The sequence below is a fragment of the Mucor mucedo genome, assembly GCF_025094135.1.
Source record: "Mucor mucedo strain NRRL 3635 chromosome Unknown EV154scaffold_46, whole genome shotgun sequence".
Classification (NCBI taxonomy): Eukaryota; Fungi; Mucoromycota; class Mucoromycetes; order Mucorales; family Mucoraceae; genus Mucor; species Mucor mucedo.
The window spans coordinates 36,256-60,680 of NW_026252330.1; the positions used below are offsets into that span (position 1 = coordinate 36,256).

Consider the following 24,425-nt stretch of genomic DNA (forward strand, 5'->3'; position numbering starts at 1 on the left):
CACACTCCCCACTTCTTTACCTTATTCAAATACTCGCATTTTATTTTACTGTATAGCATCAAAATTGTAATATTATATTATTCTTTCCTTTTCTTCTTTCTCTCTTGTCAAATATCATTTATTCAAAATAAAAAAATTACTTTTACACTCTCTTGTGTAACAAACCAGAAAATGAAAATTTTTTTCTAGTTTTTAAAAAGACAGTGCCATTCATATTTATACTCCTCCTCAAAACGCGAGATTGTTCAATTTTTGAGATTCGCATGAATTTTTTTTGAAGTATGCTAAGTACACCACATATGTCGATCTTGGCAACCCCGGTGTCCATAATTTATCGTGTAGCCATGCATACTTCTTATAAAAGTGATGAGCAGCGGGTGACGGAACAGCCCTTTTTTAATAATAATAAAAAAAAAGGGACAAGTGATGCACTAAATGTTTGTTATTTTTCCTGTCCCTTCTGGGGACCATACATTTTTCATTTAGTGTACACAAACAAAATGTTTCTCTTTCTTTTAAAAAAAGTAATCTATGTGAGATATGAAAAATACAAGTTTGATAGAATGACGCAACATGTTTCATTTTTATGCCTTTCAATCGTATGACAAAGGCGAGGTTGTATCTCTGTCCATGACGTCAATGCGTAGCTTTCCGGAACAAGAGACTTTCTTCCATCCTATTTTCTGTACCACACCGAAAAAAAAAAAAAAACTTCTCGAAACAGCGGTGTTCTGCCCCTCGTAAAAAGACCAGGACCAATATTATTTTAGACTATTTATTAAGAGAGAAGGCAGAAGAATATTACTATCTCTAAATATAGATCGGTTATTTTTTTTTTTAATATATTCTCCAGAGTGGAAAAGATGCAGAATATGCAAGTAGAATATTTTGGAGGAGATGTAATAAAGACAAGTCGTCACCGAAACAACACTACGGTAAAAACAATATAATAAAGTAATTATTTGTGAGAATAGCACATGTTTAAAGGAAAATAAAAAAAGAAAGACGATTTTGTAAAAAAAAGAAAGATGTATTTTGATCTGCGCGTATAATTTAGAATAACAATAATAAACATGGAGCTATTAATAACCATTTGATAACCTCGTGGAGGTCGTCCAATGAGCCAAAAGTAATAATTTCTGTTTTGCATTTTCAAGACGATTTTCTAATTCGCGAAATGAAATAGGATGTCTATTGGACCAACGATCTAGGCTTTGATCTCGTACCTCCGCCTCATGACAAATGACCTCTCCGTCGTGTGTCTGTGGCAAAGCTTGTTTCAAATAAATCATTTGATTCTTCAGGCACAAGATAGAGACATTGCATGCAGTGATATAAAACAAGCGGCAAGTTCTGGCGGACTTTATGAGGCTTGGAATATCATGGGAATAATATGAAAAGATAGTTTCCAGTATTTCCAATGGTAAGTCCTGTATTTGTTTATGATTCTTTATAACCTCAGGTTCTTTAGCCGACACAGAGGCGGTGGGCAGAGCTAGAGAGAGTGCCACCATATTTCCTTGTTGGCATTTCATCCGTTTTCTTTTTATCTGATTCATGACCTTGTATGTATCTTTGACACAAATAATAGCACTTGACTCTAATTTATATCGTTCCTCCATCAATCTTCCCAATAAGTGTTGATGAAAATACCGACCTGGCTCACGACCAATATGAATAGCCTCCACTAATAACGTCTCCTTACGCACCTCTAATATGGCCGGCATCAACAATGTATCGCTCATCTGCACCTTGAGTGCTTTGGCCAGCTGCATAGCTCCCTCACCCGCTATAAATGGATAGTCCATAAATGGGGTGCCTCTTTGGATTTCTGCCACCTCCTCATCCGTGCCAGGACATACTATAATGAAATACGCATCATATTTTAATAAAAGTCGGAAGAACTAGTTTAAAGTCAATACTATCATCATCATAAATATTTCTCTGTCTCTTTTTCTCACTTGTTTTCGGTCAGAATCCATGTTTAGCTCTGCGAGGGTGTATGGGTCGGTATAATGATTTATATCCGGTTCCAGACCATATACATTCAGAATTTTTAAAAGTTGTGGACAGGTGGCGCAACTAGCACACTTTAGTGTTATTAATATTAGGCGATGCGTCGATGCCAGTAATGGCACATTAATCTTGTTATTCTAAATCGCGCAATGAGTACAAATCTTGAATTTTTTAAACTTTTTTTTTTCTTCGTTGTTTACTTGTACGTCTACCAGGTCCATTTCTGGAAAGGTTCGTGGCGTGCTTGTCATTGTTTGAAAGCCAAAATAGCCTTCCATTTTTTTTTTAAAGTTGGTGAACAAGAAGATAAAAAAGGTAAAAAATAAAAATAAAATAACATGTTCCACAAGCCTGTTTTTTTATTGGATAGGAGACAATTAAAAAAAATAATATATATAAAAAAAAAAAAAGACTAACTTTAACATAGGTTAGGGTTACATGGAGTATATATTTTGTAGAACTTTCGGACGAAAAAATGAAAGGATATACATGAAGGGAATAGAGGAACAGAATAAGCAAAAAAAAAAAGGTAAAAGTATGTATAAATATATATAAAGGAATGACCAAAGTACCAGTATTGGAAAAAACCATTTGACAGAAGTAAAAAGGGATGTGTATAATATATAGAAAAAAAAAAAAAAAAAAAGCAGGAATTGTAGATGTATATGAAATAAAGGGTGTGTGGGGGCATAGGTGATATGTATAGTACTGGTAAAAAGAGGATATGTAACAAAAGAAGGATAGTTATAATAAGGAAAGGAAAGGTATCTTAATTTAGCAAATGTTGAACTGTTAAACACACGGGTCGAGTTTCTTTTGGTTTCAAGAGACGGTAAGTTGTTGATTCCATGGTTGGAGACATACTGCCACGAGGAGATGAAGAAGAGGTAGAAGAGCTGGATGAATAGCACATGGAAGGAAACGTATTATAGTTCATATGGCCTTCATCAATACTGTCACCAGGAACAAATGGTGAGTCGCCAGATCTTTCAATTAATCTTTCAACATATCCACGTCTTTCTTGAGAGGTCAAACGACGTCTAACATGAGATGGTCTGTGAACACGTAGATGTCTTCTCAGGTTACTAATCACAGCAAAACGACGATTGCAGCCAGGCCTATGAAACAAGCTAGTTAGTATATAAATAACCATAGCAACGGGCATAGTAACACTTACATGTCACATCCATGAGGTTTCTCTCCAGTATGTGTATAGATATGTGTTTGTAATGCACTTGGACGTGTAAAGAATTTGGGGCAAAGAGTGCAATCATATTTTTTTCGATCCGTTGCAAGTTTTCCAATAGAATTAACAAATACTTGTTCGTTGAACGGCGGATGATTTTCAAATCTTGACATTTTTCTTTTTATGTGCATAAAACAAAGAAAAAAGGGGAGAGGGGGTGAAAAAGGTAAAAAAAAAAAAAAAAAAAAAAAAAAAAAGAAACTAAAATAAATGATTGCTATTTATATGGGTGTGATCGATCGGCATGCCGTGTGTGCGTAAGTGCTTTTATTTTGGGCGGAGTTGTCACACACACACACTCACTCACTCTCTACTTCCTGTGGTAAACAGCCCAGAAAGACGATTATCGATACCCCCCTGGACCGGTGATTAAAAAAATGAAATGTCAAAGACGAATCCGGACTAGCCTAAAGTAACCCGTACCTGAGACCTGTTTTTCTGATTCACTTTTTTTAATATCACTGTCTTGGCTTTATTTATAGTCAGACACGCGTGTACAGTTTACAATTGTTTCGGCGATAATGAATATTTTAGGAAAAAAATAAAGAATATATAAAATAAATCAAAAAAGGGCCCATCCCTCACATTCTATTATCTACCATGACTTTTTTTTAAAAAAGATATTTATTCATATTATCGGCCACAAAGAAAAGGTAACAAACAATTTGGTGTTTTACACATGACTTTATATAGATAATGTCACATATAAACAACAACAACAATACATGTAAGCATCCCCCAGTACTATCCTACAAGCGCTTAAATAAAACCATTTTTTTTTCTAGCTGATGATCGAGAAATTTTCTTTATTAGTCTTTGAAGTCGGAGTTTCATGTTTATTTAACTTTAAAAATAGCTATCTTCTTCCTGATAAAAATACAATTAAACTGATACTACAGATCGCAATGGAGGTCTGGAATAACCGGATAAATCCATACACACTGTAAATGTAACCGCCAAGTACACACCCAATTCCGTATCCTAGTCCTGAAAAGGACGAGGCCAAAATTCCTTGTGCTATCGACCGTTGTTCTACCGGGAAAAAACCGTCGACTTGCGCAACTGCTGTGGACCAAACAAGTGCATAAGCAAACCCTAAAACAAACCAATATCAGATCATTTGTTGATGTGCAATTTAAAAAAAATTCTCACCGTTGATGATCTGTAGTAATAAAGCAACGATGATCGATTTAGTTTCATATGAGGTTAAACACGTGTAAACTAAGGCACGAAACATAAATGACAAGTAAGCCAATGTCATCAAGAAAGTAACACTATACTTGTCAAATAACTGATTGCAAATGAGTTATTTTTGGAGGGGATTTATTTATTCTCTATACCTACTTGTCTTGAAAGCCAAAATGTAATCACCTCGGCTGTCCCTCCGATAGGGCCTGTCCAGCCAATGATAGACGGACTCATTCCAAGATCCTTCAACAACAGAAACAGGAACTGACTAATCATCGAATGCGAAATTCCGTACAAGAGTATCGAAATCATAAAAGTATACACAATGTATGATTTTAAAATTGCTTTTTCGGGTATCCCATATTCGTCCTCCTGTCCCAGTAGTGCAAATGCTGACATGGATGTATCCATGGTAGGTATCAAACTTAAGGCTAATCCTAATGGCGGATAGGCCATGTCGGATTGCAACAGCTCATGATTGGCTTCTATACGAGCATCCATAGCCATTAGACTTGTTGTGGTTACATTTGTTAACGTGTGCAATTGATCATCTGATAAATACAATGTATTTGCGATACTTTCTCTTCTCGTATTCTGACTTTGTTGCGACTCTCTACGTGATGGTCTTGGAGGATGAGTTGTATAGTGTGACCATGTTGTGGAGGATGGGTCGTACATATAATTCGTACCAGTGAGAGGGGTCGATTTGCCCGCCAATAATGAATTCGTCTCCTCTTCTTCGCTATTGTTTGTATTATCATGTGAACTCCTGTGGATCATGTGTTTATCAAACTGTACAAACAATATGGATAAGAGCACGAATGACACTAATCCCACAAAAAATATAGCAAACGCGACATTGATTCCGTACTGGGCGATCAACAATCCCACCACTAGTATATGAACTCCATTAGAAACGGACCCCCATAATCGTTGGTTACCTAAACAATAATGTGGGTTAAATTGGGAAGGATTCACAAATTTTTTTTTTTTTCATCTACCGTATAATATTTTTTGATCGTCTAATATTTTCAGCACAGCACTATCTACCAGTGCACAGATAGGACTACCGAAAAATGCAAATACAAACCCCAAAACACACGTTGCCATCATGCGTTTATCAATCTCAGTCAACATCTCTGGCAGAAAGTATAAACCTAAAACGCTCGAGCCTCCGATAGTTGCTAAAATGCCCATGAGTGGACCGTGCAATTTAGGATATCTATCCGCTAACCATGTCCACACTGGACAAGCGACCACTTGAACAAATGGCGCAATAGCCAATACAATTCCGATCTGATTTGAGTTTAGGTGTAACGATTCACTATAGAAAATTGTTAAATAAGCTATTGCTGAGCCATACAACGAGTACAGGCACACGTAAAGAAGTTTCGGCACGAGAAAAGCCATGGATAAACCAAACAAGAAAAAAGAAAAAGAAATCTTTTTTTTGTTCGTTCTTACACTCTCATAACGCAATATTCTTACTATTCGTTTTAAGGAGCCCAATGTACTACTGTTCTAATCTCGCCTGTTTCAGTCCCTTGATTTTTGGGTGAGTCGGATAGAGCGGACCGCAATAGCGTCATAATAGTGACTGTCCCCCCCCCCATTGTGGCTACGCACACTTTCAAATCAAAAGTAGACTGGTTTTTCCATGGCTTAGATACTAATGCACGATCACTTTGTTTGTAAATTGTCCAATGATAAATTGTTCAGTCGATTTCTGCATAGCAACCAAGAGAAAATTATTAGAAATACTCCGCCCGTAGGCCGAGAATCATGCGATGGTCTAAATGAAGCTGAAAGATTAAAAACACACTAAAAAATTATTTGAATGTCCTCGATCTCTAGAAATATTTTACTAAACATAAGAATTCATTAAGAAGTGTTACAGAACGGACAGTTTCTGTCTAGTGTACACAGATTAGAGTTTCACTGGACAATGTCTTGGTATAACGGTGGATAAATTGTTACAAAGTTAACGGAAAGGGCCGAGTTTCTAAAAAGGATCTAACGATGATGTCAATCCATGCTGTAGGTTTTGTAGTAACTTCAACTCTAATTCAGTTATTTTCCTTGGAACAGATGACTTTAGAGTCTGCCCAGATAGATAGCCGAGATTTATTAATTATGCATTATGTGTTCCCGAAAACTTATTGTTACAATCTCTTTTTGATTAATCCACCCTCCCACGCTCGCTAAAAAAGATTACTTTATGGTTATTAAATTAGAGTTTTCTTTTTAATAATCGTGCCTGAGATAGGTCGGCATTTCATTGGCTTTTTTTTATATTATTATTACCTCTTATGTAATTATCCGTTCTTCCTCTCTTAACATCTATACCAACAAAAATAAACTGTGTTTCCATCATGCTGTGTGAAAAAAAAAAGTTACATATAGCTATTCTGACGGAAACAACTAATTATAGTCTTCTCTACGGACGTCAAATAAATTAAAAACAATAACAAAATAATAATAAATCATTTTTTTGCATGAAAAAAAATCGCTATTCTACCTAAACTTGTTATGATAGAAGCTTTTATACAGATTAATTAAATAATTATACCCTAAACATGTTTGAATCATGTTACTTACTACATATTCCGCTGATGGCACTAAAAAAATAAAATAAAACTATATAAGAAATTCTTTTTTTTTTTGTGTATCAAGTCTAACTTGATATATTAATCGCGATTAGCATCAGGTAAAAATAAAACTCCATCGCTATAATTGGATCAAGTATATTTTATTCTCCCTGTCTTTGTGCTTCAGATCCGGATTCATTATGTCAATCAAAACTATCCATAAAGCGCACAAAACCTTTTTTTTTTTCAAAAAAAAAAAAAAAAGTAAAAAGAAAAGGCAACAAACAAATGGGGTTTCTCTCCGGCAAATGCTGCTGAGTAATATCAAATATATCGCCCTCTCATTACTACCAAAATCTATACCAATGAAATATCCTTACGATCGTTACTGTTAGATTTGAACCAACCTGTTGGTCTCTGTACCATCGATCAATTTTTCTATTGGCTTGTTTTTCTTCTTTTCTATTTTTAGCAAGTGGTTACTATTCTATATTATAAAAAAGAACCTTTTTAGATTATTGATCTTTGATACAAAACAAAACAAAACAAAAAAAAAAAAAAAAAAAAAAAAAAACGAAGTGGAAAGATATTGAATTGAAACATAGAAAACACATACCAGCAAGGAAGGGGCCTCACGTAGTCATGCAACTACCGTCTTACGAATATCCCCTGTAAACACCCGGTACTTATAAACTTAAACATATACTTTATTTAGAAAATAAAAACAAAGAAGCTTGAAAACAAAAACATTACACCAAGACCTTTGCCACCCATCGGATCGTATTTACAGCACTAAACATGTAAGGAAACATCTGCAGGGCATTGCTACAAAGGAAAACAGATGGAATATTCGAGTTATATCTAGCAAATATGTCTGATAGAAGTGGCTTCTTTTTGAAACAAAAAAGGAATGCACAAAAAGATAGTGTAAAACATAGGAACTGCGCAGAAAAAAACAAATCGGAAAAAAACATACCACTTAAAAATTATGAAGCCCTGCAGTTGATAAATAGACGCTAGATTATTATCACTTGTAATATATTTAATTGATAAACGTGTAATCTTTTAATCGATACTATATACATTGCTTAAACGGTGTATGACATATACTAAAAGTATATCAAAAAATAATAATAAAAAAAAAATAAAAAAAAAAAAGTTTTTTTTTACACAATTGAATATAAATTTTGATCGATCGCTTTCCTTACATCAAACAAAAAGAGAATGGTATTATCTACGAAAAAATTGTTGTTTCCATTATTTGTTTTTTATCAGAATATACTATTCGAAACTTTTTTTTTTTTTTAAAAAAAAAAAAAAAAAAAAAAAAAATAAGATCCATCACGTGTTACAACTTAAATGTCAAAGGCCCTGTGATTTTTTTTTACAAAAAAAGTAAGGAACGCTCTCAAAAATCAGATCTAAACATATAGAATTATCAAATCAGAGACAACTATTGATCCCATTGAATAATTCTTTTGTAATTGACAAACTCATTTTGAGCACGAAAAACCTCAAATAAAGTGTTAATTGGTGTTTAACTCTAGACAAATAGAGAGTGCCGTTGGCTTTTAAGAATTTTTTTGACACGACACCTAACGGATGCTATGGTGACCATCTCTATAGCTCCGCCGAAACCCAGTAAAACGGTCTATTTGAATTTATTTTATGGTATTACTTGTTTAAGCACATGTTTATTATCTCTCAATTCTAAAGAATTAGAAAAAAAAGAAAAAAAAGAAAAAAAAGAAAAAAAAGAAAAAAAAGAAAAAAAAAAAAAAAAAAAAAAAACGCAACAATCCCATTCCTACTCAGATTTACCAAATAGTGGGTGATGGGGACATTGATTTAGTACTTGTCATTTATCTAGATATCATATATCGATAATCTTTAATCTAAAGCACGTACCCATTTCTTTTAAAGTTATCCCTCATCCTAATGCTCAAAATTCCTTTGAGATCTCAGATGTCCCCACCGGAAGAGTCTATCAGTGGTATGATTGTATTAACATATTCAAGATATATCTCTTTAAAAATTATTCAATCTCCCCTTCATTTTAAAATGTTACATCGGGAATCTTTTTAAAACTAAAATGCTCATTAAAATATAACTTTTTAAACAAGAAACTACATGTTCACTCATCAGCTGGATAATTCGGGCCGAAGTAGCTGCCGAATGATGTAGCTTTATTTATGCTCCAATTCAGATATTCTGTTTTTGGTTTATCTCTAAAATTCTGATTGGACACATCTGCGCTGCGTCAAAGCAAGTCAAAAAGGATTTTGTTCAGCCCTTTAACCAGAAACTGGTTTATCTTCCCCTCCTTTCTTTTTAAGGATATGCATTCCAGACTCAACCCATTTTGATCCGTATCCCCATATGGATTTAGAGTTATGCCTTATGAGTGTCACTGGATGTCACTCATTTTTTGCTAAAAAAAAAGAAAAATTGCATTTGTCTCTCACGACCTGTTGTGTCCAAAATGATTTATAAATTGATCCCCAGGTCATCTTTATTCAATAAACACCAAGTTCTGGCCTGTATGTCTGGTTTACTTATCATGATCAAATCATGACACAACATTCGATTAAAGTTTGGTATTTGCATAAATAAACACAAGCCATGCCGCCTTTCTCATTGGCACTTTTTCCCATCGTGCTCATTTTTAGAGGTCTGTCATCGCTACATCTGTTGCGCGCCATGTCGGACAGCTATATATGATGATCACAGGAATTTCCATTTAAACACAATAATATGCCGCGTATATCAACTAGACTTCCCTGGGACTCTCACGTCTTCCGTATCGGGTTATTACACAACATGATAGGAGCAAAGTGCACCCGAGCTCTTTCCAGTTACTACACGTTCCTCTTGCTTTTTATAAATTATGCATTGTACTTCAACACAATACAACCTTCACAGAGTCATATATTTACGAGAAAATATATCTGCTAATCCAAACATATTGCCGTCTTTTTTTTATGAGACAGCATCATTCTTACTGATTTACTAAAAAAAAAAAAAACTTTCAGAGAAATTTAGTCATTTTTCATTTCCGTCCAACTCAAAGGAGAACTTTGAGTAACATTTGTCGTCAAAATAATCGATTACGTGACCAATAAAATGTCAAATTATACAATAATAACATGATATAAATGCCAAGACATGGCGCGCACTTGTGGATTTTACTGCGGTCCTTGACGCTTCTTATGTTTGGAGGTCAGTTTTACGTCCGTTTCATAGAAATTACAACAATACAGCGTACTCCGCCAATGTGTGTCGGATAAATAGGCTCAGAGATACGAGAGTATGGTGTACAGTGATCATAAAAAATCCATATGGAAAATTAGGGTAGTTACACTGGTTCATTTTCAACGCACTTTTCACAACAGCAACTAATCAGAAATCTGTGAGCTCTTCCCCAATAAGTACGCAATATCAGCATCTTGTCCATACATAGATCTTGAATTCGTGGATAGTATTCGATTAAACACAGACAGGTATACAATAAAGAAGAAACGATGTGTGATCGCTGGATTATAAACAATGACGATTTATAAATAATGACGGATTATAAATAAATTTTTTTTCCAAGTATTTATCGATCAACGGATCGGGATCAAAGAGTATTGCGATATACATGTGTAGACCATGTGTGCAACATTAATTGTTGTATTGAAACTTGTTTTTTTGATATTTTTATGTTCCTCTTAGGCCTTGCATGTAAACCGCGTGTGGATAAGGTGACACGAAAAAAATAATCGATAAAGTAATCTTTCTAAAGTAATTTTATCTTTTAAGTGGTTGCATTCACTAAAAGATGTTTTCTGTATATACGACAGAAAATATTTACACGACACGAATATCGAACCATCGATGTACCGTTAATAGTGATGGATGGGTTACAAAGATAAACATCCTAAAAGTCTCAAGGTATCAGATTATTTAAAAACTGATCATTTGCAAACAGAATATTTCAGGATGGTTCATGTTAATAGAAATTTAATATAAAATTCAAGGTTTTGTAAACTTTCCAATTTGCTGTTACACACACTTTGAATTCTGGATGTATGTTACACATACTTATTTTTTCTTATAAATACTCCCATCCTCATCAATAGAATTAGTTTATCTAAATCATGAGTAATTGATTCACTCAATGTTGTCAGTTCGTTGTTTATTTAATCTTACTTAAAAGCCACTTTTAAAGACATGTCGCCAGATATTTATGTTCAACCATAATAAAACTTTATAAAAAAATGACAGCTTACTGAGACGACTCTGTTTTGAATGGAGAACAAAATTAAAGTATAACCAAAAGTAATACTGTTAGAACTTGGATATCACTTTCTTATGGACGAAAAAAATTAATTAATAAGAAAAAACTATGGATATTTATATGAAGAACTTGATAGCTCTAAGGAGAATATTAAGCGCCTTATTGGATCATGCTGTAATTGTTTTGCATGGAGAACAAAATTAAAGTAAACCAAAAGTGATGCTGTTAGAACTTGGATACCACTTTATTATGGACGAACAAAATAAATTAATTCAAAAACGTATTCATGTGTGGTCTATGAGAACAAACTATGGATATTTATATAAAGAACTGGGATAGTTCTAGGGAGAATATTAAGCGCCTTATTGGATCATGATGTAATAATCTGGTGATAGTAAATAATCAACACGTCTTTAAATTTAACCCTTATAGTGTTCGGAATGAAGATCGAAACTCTCGAGCGAGCTTCGATCGTGTTCCAGTCGAAGCTCGCTCGGATGCGTTTTTTTGCAGCTCGAGCTCGCTCGAAGTTTCTTAAGCTCGGCTCGGTTGCGAATACGATAGCTCGAACTCGCTCGCCCTTTTTATTACACAAAGTGCACGTCAAAGTGATGTTAATTACAGAGAGTTATGATAATAAAATTGTTATTTATTGAAATAGAAGTTGGAAAAAGAAAAAGAAAACTTTTTTTTTTCACCAACCTTAACACCAAATTCGGATAATTAAAACAAACTATTACTGCATCTATAATTATAATACATTTGGATTTGTGAACATGAAAGTTTAAATTAATTCTGCTACGTCATGTTACTATGGTTGCTGTAAAAAATTGGCTTAGTTGGGTATAGTGTGCAACACTGTATCATTTTCTATGGTAAATGTGTTTGTTGGTTGTACAATTAAATAAAAGTCCAAAGCATTTTAATTGGAATTATTAGAGCATAAATAAAAAAAAAAATGGTAAAGGGAAGAAAAGATTAAAATCAAGGGGAAATGCCATCTGTAGTCTTTCAAGGACCTTAACTTTAAAGTGACTACTATCGACATTTTAGCCGAGCGAGCATCGATCGAAGCTCGCTCGAACCCAAAAAAAGTGGCGCAAGCTCGAGTACAAAAACTCGGTTCGAGCTTCGTTCGAACTGGCACAAGATCGGTGCAAGCTCGAAAAGTTCGAACACTAAACCCTTCCATACTGAGTGTATAAATGTTAGTCAGAGGGATCAGCAGTACTAAAACATCAAATGACAAGAGTAATATTTACGCTCAGGATCTGTTAACATTCCATAATCCAGGCCCATTCGATTGTATTGCTTTTTTCAGACTAAATATTTACTCGCCACAAGGTTGTGCCCTGTGTACAGACTTCAACGGTAGGATGAGAACAAGCGGAGGTAATGTGTGATTCATGATTAACTTTTATATTACTATCCATCTTCAATGTGATGTGACAATTAACTTTATTATTATATTTATGATACCCTCAACAGAGTCATTGATTTTTTTTTCTTTCTTTTATTGCTGTGTTTGATAGCATATGCATCATCTTGGCAGCCAATCTTGAAATAGTTTCTACCGTTAAATAGCTAATTATTGTGTAACTTTAAGCTGACAAGTTCTTGTTGATTGATATTATATTTATTCACATGCTTTACAGACTAAAAATAGTGCTATCATTACATTGTTCATGTCTATTGATTTATCCTTTTTTCAAGAAGGATAGTATTTAAATTATGTCGGTTGAATTGACCTTTAGTTTTCTCATTTCATACTTATATCAAATTAGTATAAACCTGCTATTCATGTAATTATTCGATTTTTTTTTCTTTTTTTTTAAAAAAAAAAAAACGTGTTCAGCTATCAAGAAATGCCACTAAAAAATGATTTTCGTAGCCTGAGTATAAAGGCTTTGCAAGCATTTATTCCCAACGGGTATTACTATATCCCGTTTACTGGTAAGCCACATGATTGGCTGCTTCGGTTTAATTCGGGCCTCACTATAGAGTCATAATTGTCTCATTCTTTCCCGGTGAAAAAAAAAAAAACATTAAATAAAAATTGGGGGGTATCGCATTATCCTTTTTTTTCTTTTTTTTTTTTTATCATTGTATAAAAACAAAACAAAAAAATGTCCAAGCCTAATACTCAAGATAATCATGATGAAACATTGACCGAAAAGGTAGTGAAGGGAGAGGTAGATTCTCTCGAAAGCAACGCTCGTTACCTTGCATACGCTGGTCGTTTGCGTACTGCACTCGTCGCCTCAACACGTTATTTAGCATATACTTCAGACGTCGGTGAAGCTTTTCGACCTATTGTTCCTCCTGCCGTTGTCACTGCTGCTTACGGTATCAGTTGGCTCTACTTGGGTTTAGATGTGGGTTATGAAGGTTACAAATCTGTTCATGCCGGAAAGGTAATAAAAACAATTCCCCTCTCATCTTTTTTTTTTTTTTGGTCGCAACCTGACACAAAGCATTTTAATCTTAGGAAAATACGGTGGTAGCAACTACGATGGTCAAGCGTGGTATTTTCCAATCCTTGGCTTCGATGGCCTTCCCTATGATGACAATTCATTCGATCGTCAAATACAGTGCTTATGGCTTCAAAAATGTAAAGAATGTCAAGGTGAAAGCATGGGGTCCCACTTTACTTGGTCTGGGTATTGTTCCCTTCTTACCTTACATCTTTGATGAACCCATTGAACATATTGTCGATAAAGTATTCAAGCCAATTGAAGAAAAAGTGGACGCATCTGTCGCCAGAGTGGCACATAATAAAGCAGGCGAGGATTTACCTCTCCCCATAGAAGATAGAGTTCAATTACAGGAAGAAACCAAGAAGGATCAATAAACATTTAATAATACATTGTTTTTTTTTTATTTTCTGATAAAAATAAATATATATTAAACACCACCACCTAATTCTCTTTCAAGTGCATCGACATCCATGTGCTGACGAATATCATCATGTGCTGCTGGTGCTGCTGCTGCGGTGGAAGCTATAGAAGAGGAATTTCTATGACTATCCTTGGATGATGCAGCTACATCTTTGCTTCTTGCAAAAGCTTCACGATCATTTGCACTCATGCTTTCCTTTCTCTTCAAATTAGCTGCACCTGTATTTAATGATAACCCTTGCTTTTGTGCTTTAAATGTCATGACTTCTTGTGCAATCATTTCTACAAACAAGCAAACGGTTAAGAACCTCACATATTACAACAACCCCAAAAATAAACTTACTGCGCATATCTTCCATTGATTCAAGTACTTCAAAAGAGAAATCGAATTGTTGAGAATGAGCGGGCTCATCATCTTCATCATGATAGGCACTGAGATAGGGGTGAGCAAGTGCTTCCTCCACTGTGATTCTCTTTGCTGGATCAAAAGCGAGTAATTTGGTTAAAAGATCGATAGCAAGGGGACTAGCTCTTGGGTACAAGTTTTGGAAGGGGATCTTGGGCATTCTTGTCAGACTACGGATATACACTTGAGCTCTTTCACTACCCACACGACATAAAGTTTCTTCATCCGGTGTACCGAGAATACCGAGGATTTGGTTTAATTGATCAACGTCTAATATAGGATATCCCATTTCAAATGATTAGTAACACTTTACCCCCAGAAATCCCATATCACTCTTCCTTTTTACTTTACAATCACGACCCTTAAAAAGAGGTCTACCACCTAGCATTTCAGCAAAGATACAACCTACAGACCACATATCAACTAAGAAAAAAATAAAATCATTAGAAAGTGATGGGAGGAAAAGGGGCATTAAAGATACTTTACTAGCTTTGGTATATTTTTGGAAACTCAGCATGATTTCTGGAGCTCTGTACCAACGAGTTGCAACGTATTCGGTCATAAAACCAACATTTCCTTCAGGTGAAGAAGAATAACCACGAGCCAAACCAAAATCACAAATCTTTAACTCACAATCAGCATTGACCAACAAATTACCTGGTTTTAAATCTCTGTGTAATACGTTGGCACTGTGAATATATTTAAGTCCTCGACAGATTTGATAGACAAAGTATTGGAAATGGGCATCCGTAAGAGGTTGGCCGGATCGAATGATTTGGTGAAGATCGGCTTCCATCAACTCTTGTACAAGGTAACTTTTTTAAAAAGGTGTCAATGCTTGTCATTCTCCTGCCCCCCTGTTGTCAATAGACTATTACTTACATTTCGTTGAATTCTTGAAGATTAACAATATCCATATCAATGATTGAAGTAATCTACAAGTTGCTTTTTTTTTTAGTTTTTTTCTTTTTTCCAAAAAAAAAAGAGGATACTTTTCACACACGCACACGCACACACGTACAAAAAAGAACATACGTTTTCATGACCGTTGAAGTGTTTTAATAACTTGACTTCACGTAAGGCACGTTTTGCTAAAATAGTCTTTTCAAAAATACGGCACACTTTTTTGATGGCTACTTGTTCGTTGTTGTCTGTATCTTTGGCAGCACTAACAAAAAAGAGAGATGATGAACAAACAAAAAAAAACAAAACAAAAACTTTTTAATCTTCTTTCTTCCTTACCAAACAACACCATAAGCACCTTGACCCATTTCACGAATGAACTGGAACTTCTTGTCCACAATGAACTGTTGGTTTAAAACCGGAAACGATTGATATCCTGGCATCTTTTTTTCTTGTTGTTATTTTAAATGAGAAGAAAAAGAAGGAAAGAGAAAATAGTCGTTCGGAGAAGGAAGTTTTTTTTTTTAAGCTTGGCGTGATTAAAAAAAAAAGTTACGGATGGTGTACCGAGCCAAAAAATAAAATAAATAAAAGTGACGTTTTCTAGAAAAATAAGGCTCTGAACGCATTGTCCGTTACACTAAAGCTTTCCTCGCAACGCAAAGCAGATGTGCTACATCATTGCTTTTTCATCTCAAAGAATGACGCACAAAAAAAAAAAATGTTGTGTCCTGATTTTTTTTTTTTTTTTTTTTTCACTTATATACTAGCTCGCTTTTTTATTTTTACAGTAGAGGCGCGCTTTTTCAATGTTTTATACCGCCTTTTGATTTACACCCGCCCTCCCCCTTTTTTTTTTTTTTCAGTTGAGAAACTTAACCTTTGGTTTCTATGGTAACACAGAAGTCCGATTAAGATTTTTTTTTTCTTTTACTCTTTTGTTAAACATAAATAGATTGTCGATGGTTTCCCAAAAAAAAAATATTCTTTCTATCTTTCTTCCCTATCTCATTTTTTTTTTCTTTCAATAATCTTTTTTTTTTTGAATGAAATTATCTGATTATTTACCTAGAACAGGGCTTAAATTTGTGCTCTTGACATACATTTTTGTGTCCTTCACATATATCGGAATTCAGGTCTATACCACAGGGACTTCTTCCTTGACAAGAACTGCTAGAAGAAGCGTTCTCGAACCAGACTCCTTTTTTATTGCTCCATTGAATCAAGATATCATGGACCAAGATGAACAGGAAGAATCCATTCATTTTCAAGTCGTTTCTGAGAAAGAAGGTAAAACATATTTCTATTGTCCCCCCTCTCTACTTTTTGTTCGAAAACTAACAATTAACAATTTTTTTTTTTTATGTAGATCCAATTGTTCAATCAAAAATGTTTGGCGGTGCTATGGGCCCAAGTGTTATTCAACCCTTTTTTATGAGAGCCACTCATGATTTCCATAACGAAGATATCACGATTTCCACTATTGTTACCAGTGATAGATTCCCTGTACTCGGTAGATTAGCAACCCGATACAAAGGTAAAAAAAAAAAAAAAAAAATTCAACATCATGACGTATCCCCCCTTTTTTTTTTTTATCTAAACCTTATCCCCAATGATTAGGCCCTATTTCTGCAGCAATTCATATTAATGACGACGAAAACAAGGAAAAAGAGTTAAATTTACTTTATCAAGCATTAGTCGACAATCCTGATATGAAGAAATATGTGGATATTCATTTAATTATCGACAAATACGATAGACAATTCAATATGTGGCGCAATACCGCCAAATTATATGCACGTACTGACTACCTCATGATGCTTGACATTGATTTCTATCTTTGTACAGATTTCCGCACGCACATTCTCCAGAATCCTAATTTAATGTCCATGTTGAGACAAGGTCACACCGCTTTAGTGGTACCTGCCTTTGAATATTTGGATCAATCGGATGGCATTGATCATTCCACCTTTCCCGAAACCAAGGATGATCTCATGCTTCAAATCTTTGATAATCAAAAGCTGGATATGTTCCATGTGAGTTGGGAAAAGGGCCATTCTGCCACCAACTACATGAAATGGTATACGGCCGAAAGTCCTTACAAGGTGACCGAATACAATTTCTCATATGAACCCTATGTCATCTTTAAGAAGCAAGGTTCGCCTTGGTGTGACGAACGTTTTATTGGTTATGGCGCTAATAAGGCCGCTTGTCTTTATGAAATCTATCTCTCCGGTATCGATTATTATGTGCTTCCCGACGATTTTCTCATCCATCAATCTCATTACTACCCCGAATCCACTCGTAAGAAGGAGGTAAAATAATCATTTTTTTTTTAAAAAAAATATACCCTTTCCCCAATTCTTTATTTATAGAAACTAACAAAAATAATTTATAAATAGCGTTTATTCAACAGAAAAGTCTATTCCCATTTTAGAGAAGAACTCTGTCTCCATTACTCACGTCAATTTGTCGCCGACGGTCGATGGGATACTCCCCGCTCTGACAATCTTCGCAACGAGTGTCAAAAAATCCGTGGATTTACTAACGTCATTACAAACATTGACCAGTAAATTAATTATAGAAACTGTATATATAATAGCATTCACTTAGAAAAAAAAAAAAAATCTTTTTTTTTTTTTTTTTTTTTTCATTTACATAATCATTACACCATAATTTTTTATTTTCCCACTATTTTAGTCCATTGATAATAATAAAAATAATTCTACTCCTCCTTAATTTTTGGCTTGACCGAAATGTCATTCTTTTTACGGTAAAATGTCTGCCCTTCTTTTGACATATGAAAAAAAAAAAAATGATGCCAGTCTCATCCGAGCTGAACCTAAATGCAAACACAACACATTGAACCCCATCGTTTTCTAACAAAAAAAATAAAATAAATAAAATAAAACAGAATCGGGTCGGCTTCTCCTTACATTGATTTCATGCCATTTTATTCATAACATGAACATATAAAAACTCGTCTCCCCACCTCCCCCTTTTCTTCTTCTCACTCGCTTTCTCTCCAACTTTTTCTTTTTTTTTTTTTTAAAAAAAAAAATGTCGACGTTTTTTAAAATGATCAATTTTGGCATGTCGAAAAGATCACTCTCCAGTTACATCATGTTATACCAACATGATACGGTATTCGAAGTCTATTCAAGTCTTTTTATCCAAATCTGGGATTTCTTGTGGCACCTGGCAAAATATGTATAACCCCACTTTATCTTAATTATATACACACACACACAAAAACTAAATGCTTATCTTCCTTAGAGCTTTCAAGCTACAGACATGTATGCCAATCATAAGGGACACATTTACCATCTCTCCAAAATGAACAATGCAAAGTCATTTGAAGAATGGGATCATGCTGCTACGGAACTTGATAGAATCGAGGGTACAAACCAACTGTCAAAACGCAATTTTTTTTTTACTTTAGCCTTTTTTTTTCATCGTTTTATTATTTTTTTTATATAATACAGGTAGTACGGCTTGGATACAAGACCCCGATTCAAATGATTATGATTGGAAATTACTACAGAAACGAATCGATGAAATAAATCATGTTCGAGCCTTTGATAGGGATCGCAAGTCCATGATTTTTACCTTGAAATTAAGTCTATCGCGCAATCTAGGGGATATGGGCAACGCTACGGTAATAAAAAATAAAGTTTATATATATATATATATATATAAATTGGGTTTGACATTTTATTCGCTAGTTGTATCGAAAAACAAGAGTCGGCACAAAACAATTGATTTCTGATTACACAGATACGGTGATTGAACAATTGAATTGGATAGGCGGCGACATGGATCCTAATGAACACTTTGGAGAAGACCTCACATTAAAAGAAAAGCATGATTACTTTATGACACTTCGTCAGGGTTATGGTCGTACTGCTTTATTGTTAAGTGGAGGAGGAACCTTGGGTACGACTGATTTTTTTTTTTTTTTTTTTTTTTTTTTTTTTAAAAAAAAAAAGCAGTAGCAGACTTACTAAAAAAAAAAAGGACAATTTACTATTTAGGTTTCTTTCATATTGGCGTGCTAAAGGCCATGATCAATGCTCGGCTTTTACCTCGGATTATTTCAGGTGCATCCACAGGAAGTATCATGGCTTCATTGATCTGCACTTTGAACGAACAAGATCGAATCAAAATGTTGAACTCGCCTTGGTCCATTGCTCTAGTAAATCTTTCTTTCATAAGCGTCTCATATAAATTCATAACCCATAACCCCCCCCCTTCTTTTTTTTTTAATAGAAAGTGTTTGAACACCCAGAGTTCCCCGAATCTCCTTTGTTACGTCTCAATCGCTATTTATTGGAGGGCAACTTGTACGATCCCAATATCTTGAAATCCGTCTTGGCTGATCATCTTGGCGATATCACTTTCCAAGAGGCCTACAATAAATCTCGTCTCATTTTAAACATCACCGTTAGTTCTTCCAGTCTCTTTGAAATGCCTAGATTATTCAATTATATTACTTCTCCCGATGTTGTAAGTCGGAGTTTCTTTATTGTTATCTACATTACCCCTTGATATGCTCATCCTGTTTTTCGGGTCATTTTTATTTTTTATTTTTTAGGTTGTTTGGTCGGCTGCGTAAATCACACTTTCTTTTTTTTTTAAAAAAAAAAAATGTCTTTATACATTGCACTAATACTCATCCTTTTATATATATATTCACTAGCTTGGCATCATGTTCTGTGCCCTTGTTTTATCCTTCGCAAGAAATATACATGAAGAATAAAACAGGCCAACTCGTACCATGGACCTCTACCGGTAAAAATAGACTATATATATACATAATGTCTTGTTTAACTCTTTTCATATATCAGTTGACAAATACCGTGATGGATCCATTGACAAGTAAGAAAAAAAAATCCTTAGATAAGAGTCCATCCACCATCAACTCACCTCTGTTTTCTAAAAAAAAAAAAAAAAAAATATCTTTTTAGTGATTTACCATTGAAACGAATATCTGAACTATTCAGTGTCAACCACTTTGTCGTTGTCCAATGCAAGTGTGAATCAAAAAAAGATAATAGAGAGAGAACAAGAAAACCGATTTTTAACCTACTTTTTTTTTTTTTTGTATAGTGAATCCACATGTGGCTCCATTTATACACAAGGATCATAGTGAGCCTTCTTTATTACGCACCGGTATTAATTTCTTTTTACGATTTATCAAGGAAGAAATTCAGCATCGATGTTCTCAGGTAAACAAAAAACCTTCATATCCTCCCCTGATAAAACTCACATGACAAAAAAAAAAAAAAAAAAAATAGTTAAAAGAATTAGGTATATCTCCCAACGGTATTATGCGACTTCAAAATGTGCTCTCCCAAATTTACATTGGTGATATCACCATTGCTCCTCAACTCTCTTTCAAAGACGTGGTGAATATTTTATCTAACCCTGATTTTGAATCGGCCACTGGATTTATTGAACGAGGCGAACGAGCCACCTGGCAAAGTAAAAAAAAAAAAAAAAAAAAAAAAAAAAAAAAAAAAAAAAAAAAAACTCACATGCTATCTTTTTCTTTCATTCCGTAGAAATGTCTAAAATCAAACATAGTTTAAAAATAGAATTAGCGATTGACGCAGCTATTTATAAATTACGATCCAAACTACTGGGTGAATCCCCTCAATGGCCTAACACGAGTCAAATAGAAGAGGTCCCTGTCACCACCACCACCACCACCGAGGACATGCCTTGTACTCCCTTGTGGCAAATGGATAGTTACGAAAGTCTATGCATGTACAAGAACAACGGAGAAAAACCACGTCGACCTAGTTTATTACCTCACACATTCTCTCGCTCTGGTCCTGGTAGTAGCCATAGTAGCAGCCATAACAACAGCCAACAGACAAGTTTAAAAAGAAGAAGGAAACAAGTCACAAGCACCCAATTCTTTATCTCTCCCGATTTCGAGTGGCATCCCAATACCACGTTTGGAGAATTTGGAAAATCTGTCAGATCCTCTTCTAATAATAAGAAGCGACTTTCAATTGTTATACCCAAATAAATATAAAAAAAGGGGGGGGGGGGGCGGAACTCCTATATTTTATTACATGTTTTTTTTTTGAAAAAAAAAGTAAGGGTTTTAAGAGAGAAAAAAAAAGGAGGTGTGTGTGTGTGTGTATGGGGACGGATTAGTATACAAAAAAAACAGAAGGGTAAAAAAAAAAAAGATTTTTAAACATCACGTTCATAAAATAACATGTAAGCTTCACTTTTCAATACGGTATCTAAATCCACTTCTTCAATCACTTCATCACTGCATCTCCAAAACATGGTAGGAGGTTTGGGTTGATTGTCATTTAAAGGACTACGAACTTCATGTCCGGTAGGTAACTTCTTTCGACGATAAGTGATAAAATGACCCGAATTATGATTGCCCATATGAACAATGACCGCACATAATTTATATCCAATGGAGCGAGAGACGGGAACCACCACCGAGAGTGAAGGTAATGCGTTTTGAACGGTACGATCTTCTTTACTCGATAACAGGGCCACGTTTAATCCATCTGGGGCAGAAGCACTGTGTTGATGATGTGTAAATCGATGTCCATTGGTCATGTTACGAAGATACACTAGACTCGCTCGACTTGTACGTGTATGCGGTAAAATGGGTGTAGGTGGGGGTGAACTCAGGGAGGCAGAAGGATCCGTCGTGTTCATGTAGCCGTTGGTTGTATAAGGGGCTAAATCCAAATATTCTGAAAATTCAACCTGACAATGGTTCTTTTGAATTATACCAGATGGATGGTATATAGATCGAGAAAGGTGAAGACAGAGTGATTTAGGTGGATTAGCAAACATGGTTTGTTTCGTAGTACATGGTGCTTGTCTAGGGCTTACTAAGGGAACCCCATACTAATCGAAAGAAAATAATTATAAAAAATTAAGGGGGGGGGGGAAAGAAAGGGCTTAGTGACTATACACTTTTTTTTTTTACTGCTGCTGCTGCTGCTGCTGCTGTATACTATCTTACCAAGACGGCTTCCACATTCGACTGTAAGGCATCCTTAATTCTTCCGATATCTCGCATCAAGACCTGCGCTCTTTCTTCGTCCTTACCTGAAACAGATTCCAGTTCTTGCGTCATGGTTTGCAACGTGGTGATTAATGTACACTTTCGACATTGGAAATCGGTCAAAATATCAACTTTTGTGTATGTCTTGATACAACTCTCTAAAGAACAACTCGACTAGAAATAAAGGCAACATTAAGTCTCACAATCCATCCACCCCCCCTTTTTTTTTTTAAAAAAAAAAAATGTTTTTCTTTTTCTTTTACCACTTGAGGCACCGTCAATGAGATATTATCAAAGGTGTGATGTCGAATAGGTGCCTACCAAAAAAAAAAAAAAAAAAAAAAAAGGGTCAGGCTGGGAATACCTTTTTAAAAGCGAACTTACGGTGTATCCACAATTGACACAGCTGATTTTGGATGCAGCTAAACCTGTAAAAGGATTTTTGGGGCTACGGCGTCTCGGACGTAAATTTCCGCCAACGGTACAAACGGAAAATGAGCTCCACATGGAAGCCGAAGTTCCAAACGAAGATACCGACGAAGTTTCAAAATTGTCATTTGCATCCTATTCTTTCAATGTTAGTCATTCCCGATAATAATAAAAAAAGATGGATTTTTTTTCATTCTCTCTCTCTCTCTCTTTTTTTTTTTTTTTTTTTTTTTTTAAAAATATATATATATACATTTTCTCCCACTGTAAAGCCTCGGATCGTGGCAGCGTCTAATAAAGAAGTGGCATTCTCACGATATTGAATTTCTTCCTCTGAGGTTAATACACTGGATATAATTTGGAATAATTCATGAGCATCCTAAGGTTTTTCATAATAAAAAAAAAAAAAAATAGGGTTGGAGAAATGCATCCGATGTGGGTTATCTTTTTACAAGTTACTTGTTGATCACGATTGATCGTTCCGCCTGATTTCCTTTCCAGCGCATTCAAAAAATCTGTAGGTGTGATGGATCTTGGTCTCGGTAAAGGTCGATTCAACACTACACAGATAACTTAGTATGTCTCTTATATGGGTATATCTATATCTTACTTTCAATCGTAGCATACAGTGCACACGCAACAGACTGTAAAATAAACTCATTCTGAGGTACTTGAGGTGCAGATTCATCTCCTTGTTCATCAACGCGTTCAGCCTATTCTATAAACGTTAAAACCACTACACTATGAAACTCTCTTCCACTCTACTTGCCAGATAAGAACGTAAGCTAGCTAAAGTAGCAAAAGCCTGTTACATTTTTTAAAAAAAAAGATGAGCATCTGTTTCTCTTTAGTGTGTTTCTAATGTTAATTACTTGTAAAACCGAATTGACAAAGCAATAGTTTTGTACATTCACAAGACCTAAAATAAACTGTCCATCACGTTCTAAAGAGTTTTTTTTTGTTTGTTTGTTTTAGTACAGATAGAAACCATGGTTACTGTTACAAAAAAAAAAATACCTCTTTGTATTTTGGACCTAACTCTTCTTTTTCTCTTTTTCGATTCATAACTATTGTTGGTCAATACATAACTGGAAGCAGCCAAGGCAATGCCTGCAACAGCAGCAATAGTGGGCAAGTGATATCTCGATGTCATTCTTCTCCCTCAACTACTGTATAAATAAATAAAAAGGTCTCTAAGGAACTATTTATAAAAAAAAAAAAAAAATCTGTGTGTGTGTATGTGGGGCGGAGAGAGAGAGAAAGAGTAAAAGAGGGAAAAATTTAAAAAAAAAATTCACTCATTTGGGTTTTAAAAAAAAAAACTCTGGGGAAATTTTGTACTTTTGCAAAAACTGTCAGTTTTTCTGGGCTTTTGGCGTGTGTATATGGAATTTTATATCACAAGGCTTAATTTTTTTTCCG

General features: G+C 34.8%; 10 protein-coding genes across 10 annotated transcripts; 4 read left to right on the top strand and 6 right to left on the bottom strand.

Moving 5' to 3' along the window:
* Window positions 1–1,009: 1,009 nt before the first annotated feature.
* EV154DRAFT_509218 (uncharacterized protein) lies at window positions 1,010–2,365 on the bottom strand. Its single transcript, XM_051601596.1, has 3 exons — window positions 2,217–2,365; window positions 1,962–2,153; window positions 1,010–1,904 (listed from the first exon to the last, which is right to left on the bottom strand). The coding sequence occupies exons 1-3, from the start codon at window positions 2,292–2,294 to the stop codon at window positions 1,083–1,085; spliced, it is 1,092 nt and encodes a 363-aa protein (XP_051457530.1). The 5' UTR covers window positions 2,295–2,365; the 3' UTR covers window positions 1,010–1,082.
* A 420-nt stretch (window positions 2,366–2,785) lies between these two features.
* EV154DRAFT_420910 (uncharacterized protein) lies at window positions 2,786–3,375 on the bottom strand (the record flags this gene model as incomplete). The annotated part of the gene is made up of 2 exons (XM_051595978.1): window positions 2,786–3,134; window positions 3,194–3,375. 2 exons carry the CDS (start codon window positions 3,373–3,375, stop codon window positions 2,786–2,788), a joined length of 531 nt encoding a protein of 176 aa, XP_051457531.1.
* Window positions 3,376–4,083: 708 nt separating this feature from the next.
* Window positions 4,084–6,007, bottom strand: EV154DRAFT_509223 (major facilitator superfamily domain-containing protein). The gene is made up of 4 exons (XM_051601597.1): window positions 5,452–6,007; window positions 4,607–5,391; window positions 4,415–4,553; window positions 4,084–4,357 (listed from the first exon to the last, which is right to left on the bottom strand). The coding sequence occupies exons 1-4, from the start codon at window positions 5,858–5,860 to the stop codon at window positions 4,119–4,121; spliced, it is 1,572 nt and encodes a 523-aa protein (XP_051457532.1). The 5' UTR covers window positions 5,861–6,007; the 3' UTR covers window positions 4,084–4,118.
* A 284-nt stretch (window positions 6,008–6,291) lies between these two features.
* EV154DRAFT_509227 (uncharacterized protein) lies at window positions 6,292–6,966 on the top strand. Its single transcript, XM_051601598.1, has 3 exons — window positions 6,292–6,651; window positions 6,755–6,825; window positions 6,896–6,966. Exons 1-3 carry the CDS (start codon window positions 6,470–6,472, stop codon window positions 6,907–6,909), a joined length of 267 nt encoding a protein of 88 aa, XP_051457533.1. The 5' UTR covers window positions 6,292–6,469; the 3' UTR covers window positions 6,910–6,966.
* Window positions 6,967–7,570: 604 nt separating this feature from the next.
* EV154DRAFT_509229 (uncharacterized protein) lies at window positions 7,571–8,055 on the bottom strand. Its single transcript, XM_051601599.1, has one exon. It carries the CDS (start codon window positions 8,010–8,012, stop codon window positions 7,788–7,790), a length of 225 nt encoding a protein of 74 aa, XP_051457534.1. The 5' UTR covers window positions 8,013–8,055; the 3' UTR covers window positions 7,571–7,787.
* A 5,272-nt stretch (window positions 8,056–13,327) lies between these two features.
* On the top strand, window positions 13,328–14,228 carry EV154DRAFT_509233 (mitochondrial 18 KDa protein-domain-containing protein). The gene is made up of 2 exons (XM_051601600.1): window positions 13,328–13,731; window positions 13,806–14,228. The coding sequence occupies exons 1-2, from the start codon at window positions 13,444–13,446 to the stop codon at window positions 14,166–14,168; spliced, it is 651 nt and encodes a 216-aa protein (XP_051457535.1). The 5' UTR covers window positions 13,328–13,443; the 3' UTR covers window positions 14,169–14,228.
* EV154DRAFT_420889 (MAP kinase) lies at window positions 14,222–15,891 on the bottom strand (the record flags this gene model as incomplete). Its single annotated transcript, XM_051595977.1, has 7 exons — window positions 14,222–14,496; window positions 14,558–14,890; window positions 14,972–15,043; window positions 15,107–15,435; window positions 15,503–15,555; window positions 15,656–15,788; window positions 15,863–15,891. 7 exons carry the CDS (start codon window positions 15,889–15,891, stop codon window positions 14,222–14,224), a joined length of 1,224 nt encoding a protein of 407 aa, XP_051457536.1.
* A 1,036-nt stretch (window positions 15,892–16,927) lies between these two features.
* Window positions 16,928–18,096, top strand: EV154DRAFT_538114 (glycosyl-transferase for dystroglycan-domain-containing protein; the record flags this gene model as incomplete). The annotated part of the gene is made up of 3 exons (XM_051604253.1): window positions 16,928–17,060; window positions 17,144–17,838; window positions 17,926–18,096. The coding sequence occupies 3 exons, from the start codon at window positions 16,928–16,930 to the stop codon at window positions 18,094–18,096; spliced, it is 999 nt and encodes a 332-aa protein (XP_051457537.1).
* Window positions 18,097–18,495: 399 nt separating this feature from the next.
* On the top strand, window positions 18,496–21,710 carry EV154DRAFT_588797 (acyl transferase/acyl hydrolase/lysophospholipase). Its single transcript, XM_051606837.1, has 13 exons — window positions 18,496–18,733; window positions 18,800–18,923; window positions 19,009–19,181; window positions 19,249–19,459; window positions 19,558–19,718; window positions 19,793–20,029; window positions 20,118–20,134; window positions 20,223–20,314; window positions 20,371–20,401; window positions 20,491–20,558; window positions 20,633–20,751; window positions 20,821–21,007; window positions 21,088–21,710. The coding sequence occupies exons 1-13, from the start codon at window positions 18,584–18,586 to the stop codon at window positions 21,558–21,560; spliced, it is 2,043 nt and encodes a 680-aa protein (XP_051457538.1). The 5' UTR covers window positions 18,496–18,583; the 3' UTR covers window positions 21,561–21,710.
* Window positions 21,562–24,295, bottom strand: EV154DRAFT_509240 (uncharacterized protein). The gene is made up of 10 exons (XM_051601601.1): window positions 24,021–24,295; window positions 23,876–23,946; window positions 23,773–23,808; window positions 23,614–23,716; window positions 23,463–23,563; window positions 23,257–23,382; window positions 22,959–23,138; window positions 22,838–22,891; window positions 22,533–22,748; window positions 21,562–22,414 (listed from the first exon to the last, which is right to left on the bottom strand). The coding sequence occupies exons 1-10, from the start codon at window positions 24,154–24,156 to the stop codon at window positions 21,731–21,733; spliced, it is 1,707 nt and encodes a 568-aa protein (XP_051457539.1). The 5' UTR covers window positions 24,157–24,295; the 3' UTR covers window positions 21,562–21,730.
* Window positions 24,296–24,425: the final 130 nt, after the last annotated feature.

What these genes read in the sequence shown, in the direction of transcription:
- EV154DRAFT_509240 (XM_051601601.1), bottom strand. Translation starts at nt 24,156, where the DNA reads ATGACATCGAGATATCACTTGCCCACTATTGCTGCTGTTGCAGGCATT. An exon ending in CTAGCTTACGTTCTTATCTG is followed by an intron (nt 23,717 to 23,772) that starts GCAAGTAGAGTG and finishes TTTATAGAATAG; the next exon opens with GCTGAACGCGTTGATGAACA. An exon ending in CGATCAATCGTGATCAACAA is followed by an intron (nt 23,383 to 23,462) that starts GTAACTTGTAAA and finishes GAAAAACCTTAG; the next exon opens with GATGCTCATGAATTATTCCA.
- EV154DRAFT_509229 (XM_051601599.1), bottom strand. Translation starts at nt 8,012, where the DNA reads ATGTTTTTTTCCGATTTGTTTTTTTCTGCGCAGTTCCTATGTTTTACA.
- EV154DRAFT_509233 (XM_051601600.1), top strand. Translation starts at nt 13,444, where the DNA reads ATGTCCAAGCCTAATACTCAAGATAATCATGATGAAACATTGACCGAA. An exon ending in AATCTGTTCATGCCGGAAAG is followed by an intron (nt 13,732 to 13,805) that starts GTAATAAAAACA and finishes TTTTAATCTTAG; the next exon opens with GAAAATACGGTGGTAGCAAC.
- EV154DRAFT_509227 (XM_051601598.1), top strand. Translation starts at nt 6,470, where the DNA reads ATGATGTCAATCCATGCTGTAGGTTTTGTAGTAACTTCAACTCTAATT. An exon ending in AATCCACCCTCCCACGCTCG is followed by an intron (nt 6,652 to 6,754) that starts CTAAAAAAGATT and finishes TATTATTATTAC; the next exon opens with CTCTTATGTAATTATCCGTT.
- EV154DRAFT_588797 (XM_051606837.1), top strand. Translation starts at nt 18,584, where the DNA reads ATGTCGACGTTTTTTAAAATGATCAATTTTGGCATGTCGAAAAGATCA. An exon ending in AAGTGGAGGAGGAACCTTGG is followed by an intron (nt 19,460 to 19,557) that starts GTACGACTGATT and finishes TTTACTATTTAG; the next exon opens with GTTTCTTTCATATTGGCGTG. An exon ending in CGTACCATGGACCTCTACCG is followed by an intron (nt 20,315 to 20,370) that starts GTAAAAATAGAC and finishes TTCATATATCAG; the next exon opens with TTGACAAATACCGTGATGGA.
- EV154DRAFT_509223 (XM_051601597.1), bottom strand. Translation starts at nt 5,860, where the DNA reads ATGGCTTTTCTCGTGCCGAAACTTCTTTACGTGTGCCTGTACTCGTTG. An exon ending in CGATCAAAAAATATTATACG is followed by an intron (nt 5,392 to 5,451) that starts GTAGATGAAAAA and finishes ATTATTGTTTAG; the next exon opens with GTAACCAACGATTATGGGGG. An exon ending in CATTTTGGCTTTCAAGACAA is followed by an intron (nt 4,554 to 4,606) that starts GTAGGTATAGAG and finishes ATTTGCAATCAG; the next exon opens with TTATTTGACAAGTATAGTGT.
- EV154DRAFT_509218 (XM_051601596.1), bottom strand. Translation starts at nt 2,294, where the DNA reads ATGGAAGGCTATTTTGGCTTTCAAACAATGACAAGCACGCCACGAACC. An exon ending in TGGACCTGGTAGACGTACAA is followed by an intron (nt 2,154 to 2,216) that starts GTAAACAACGAA and finishes TGCGCGATTTAG; the next exon opens with AATAACAAGATTAATGTGCC. An exon ending in TGGATTCTGACCGAAAACAA is followed by an intron (nt 1,905 to 1,961) that starts GTGAGAAAAAGA and finishes ACTTTAAACTAG; the next exon opens with TTCTTCCGACTTTTATTAAA.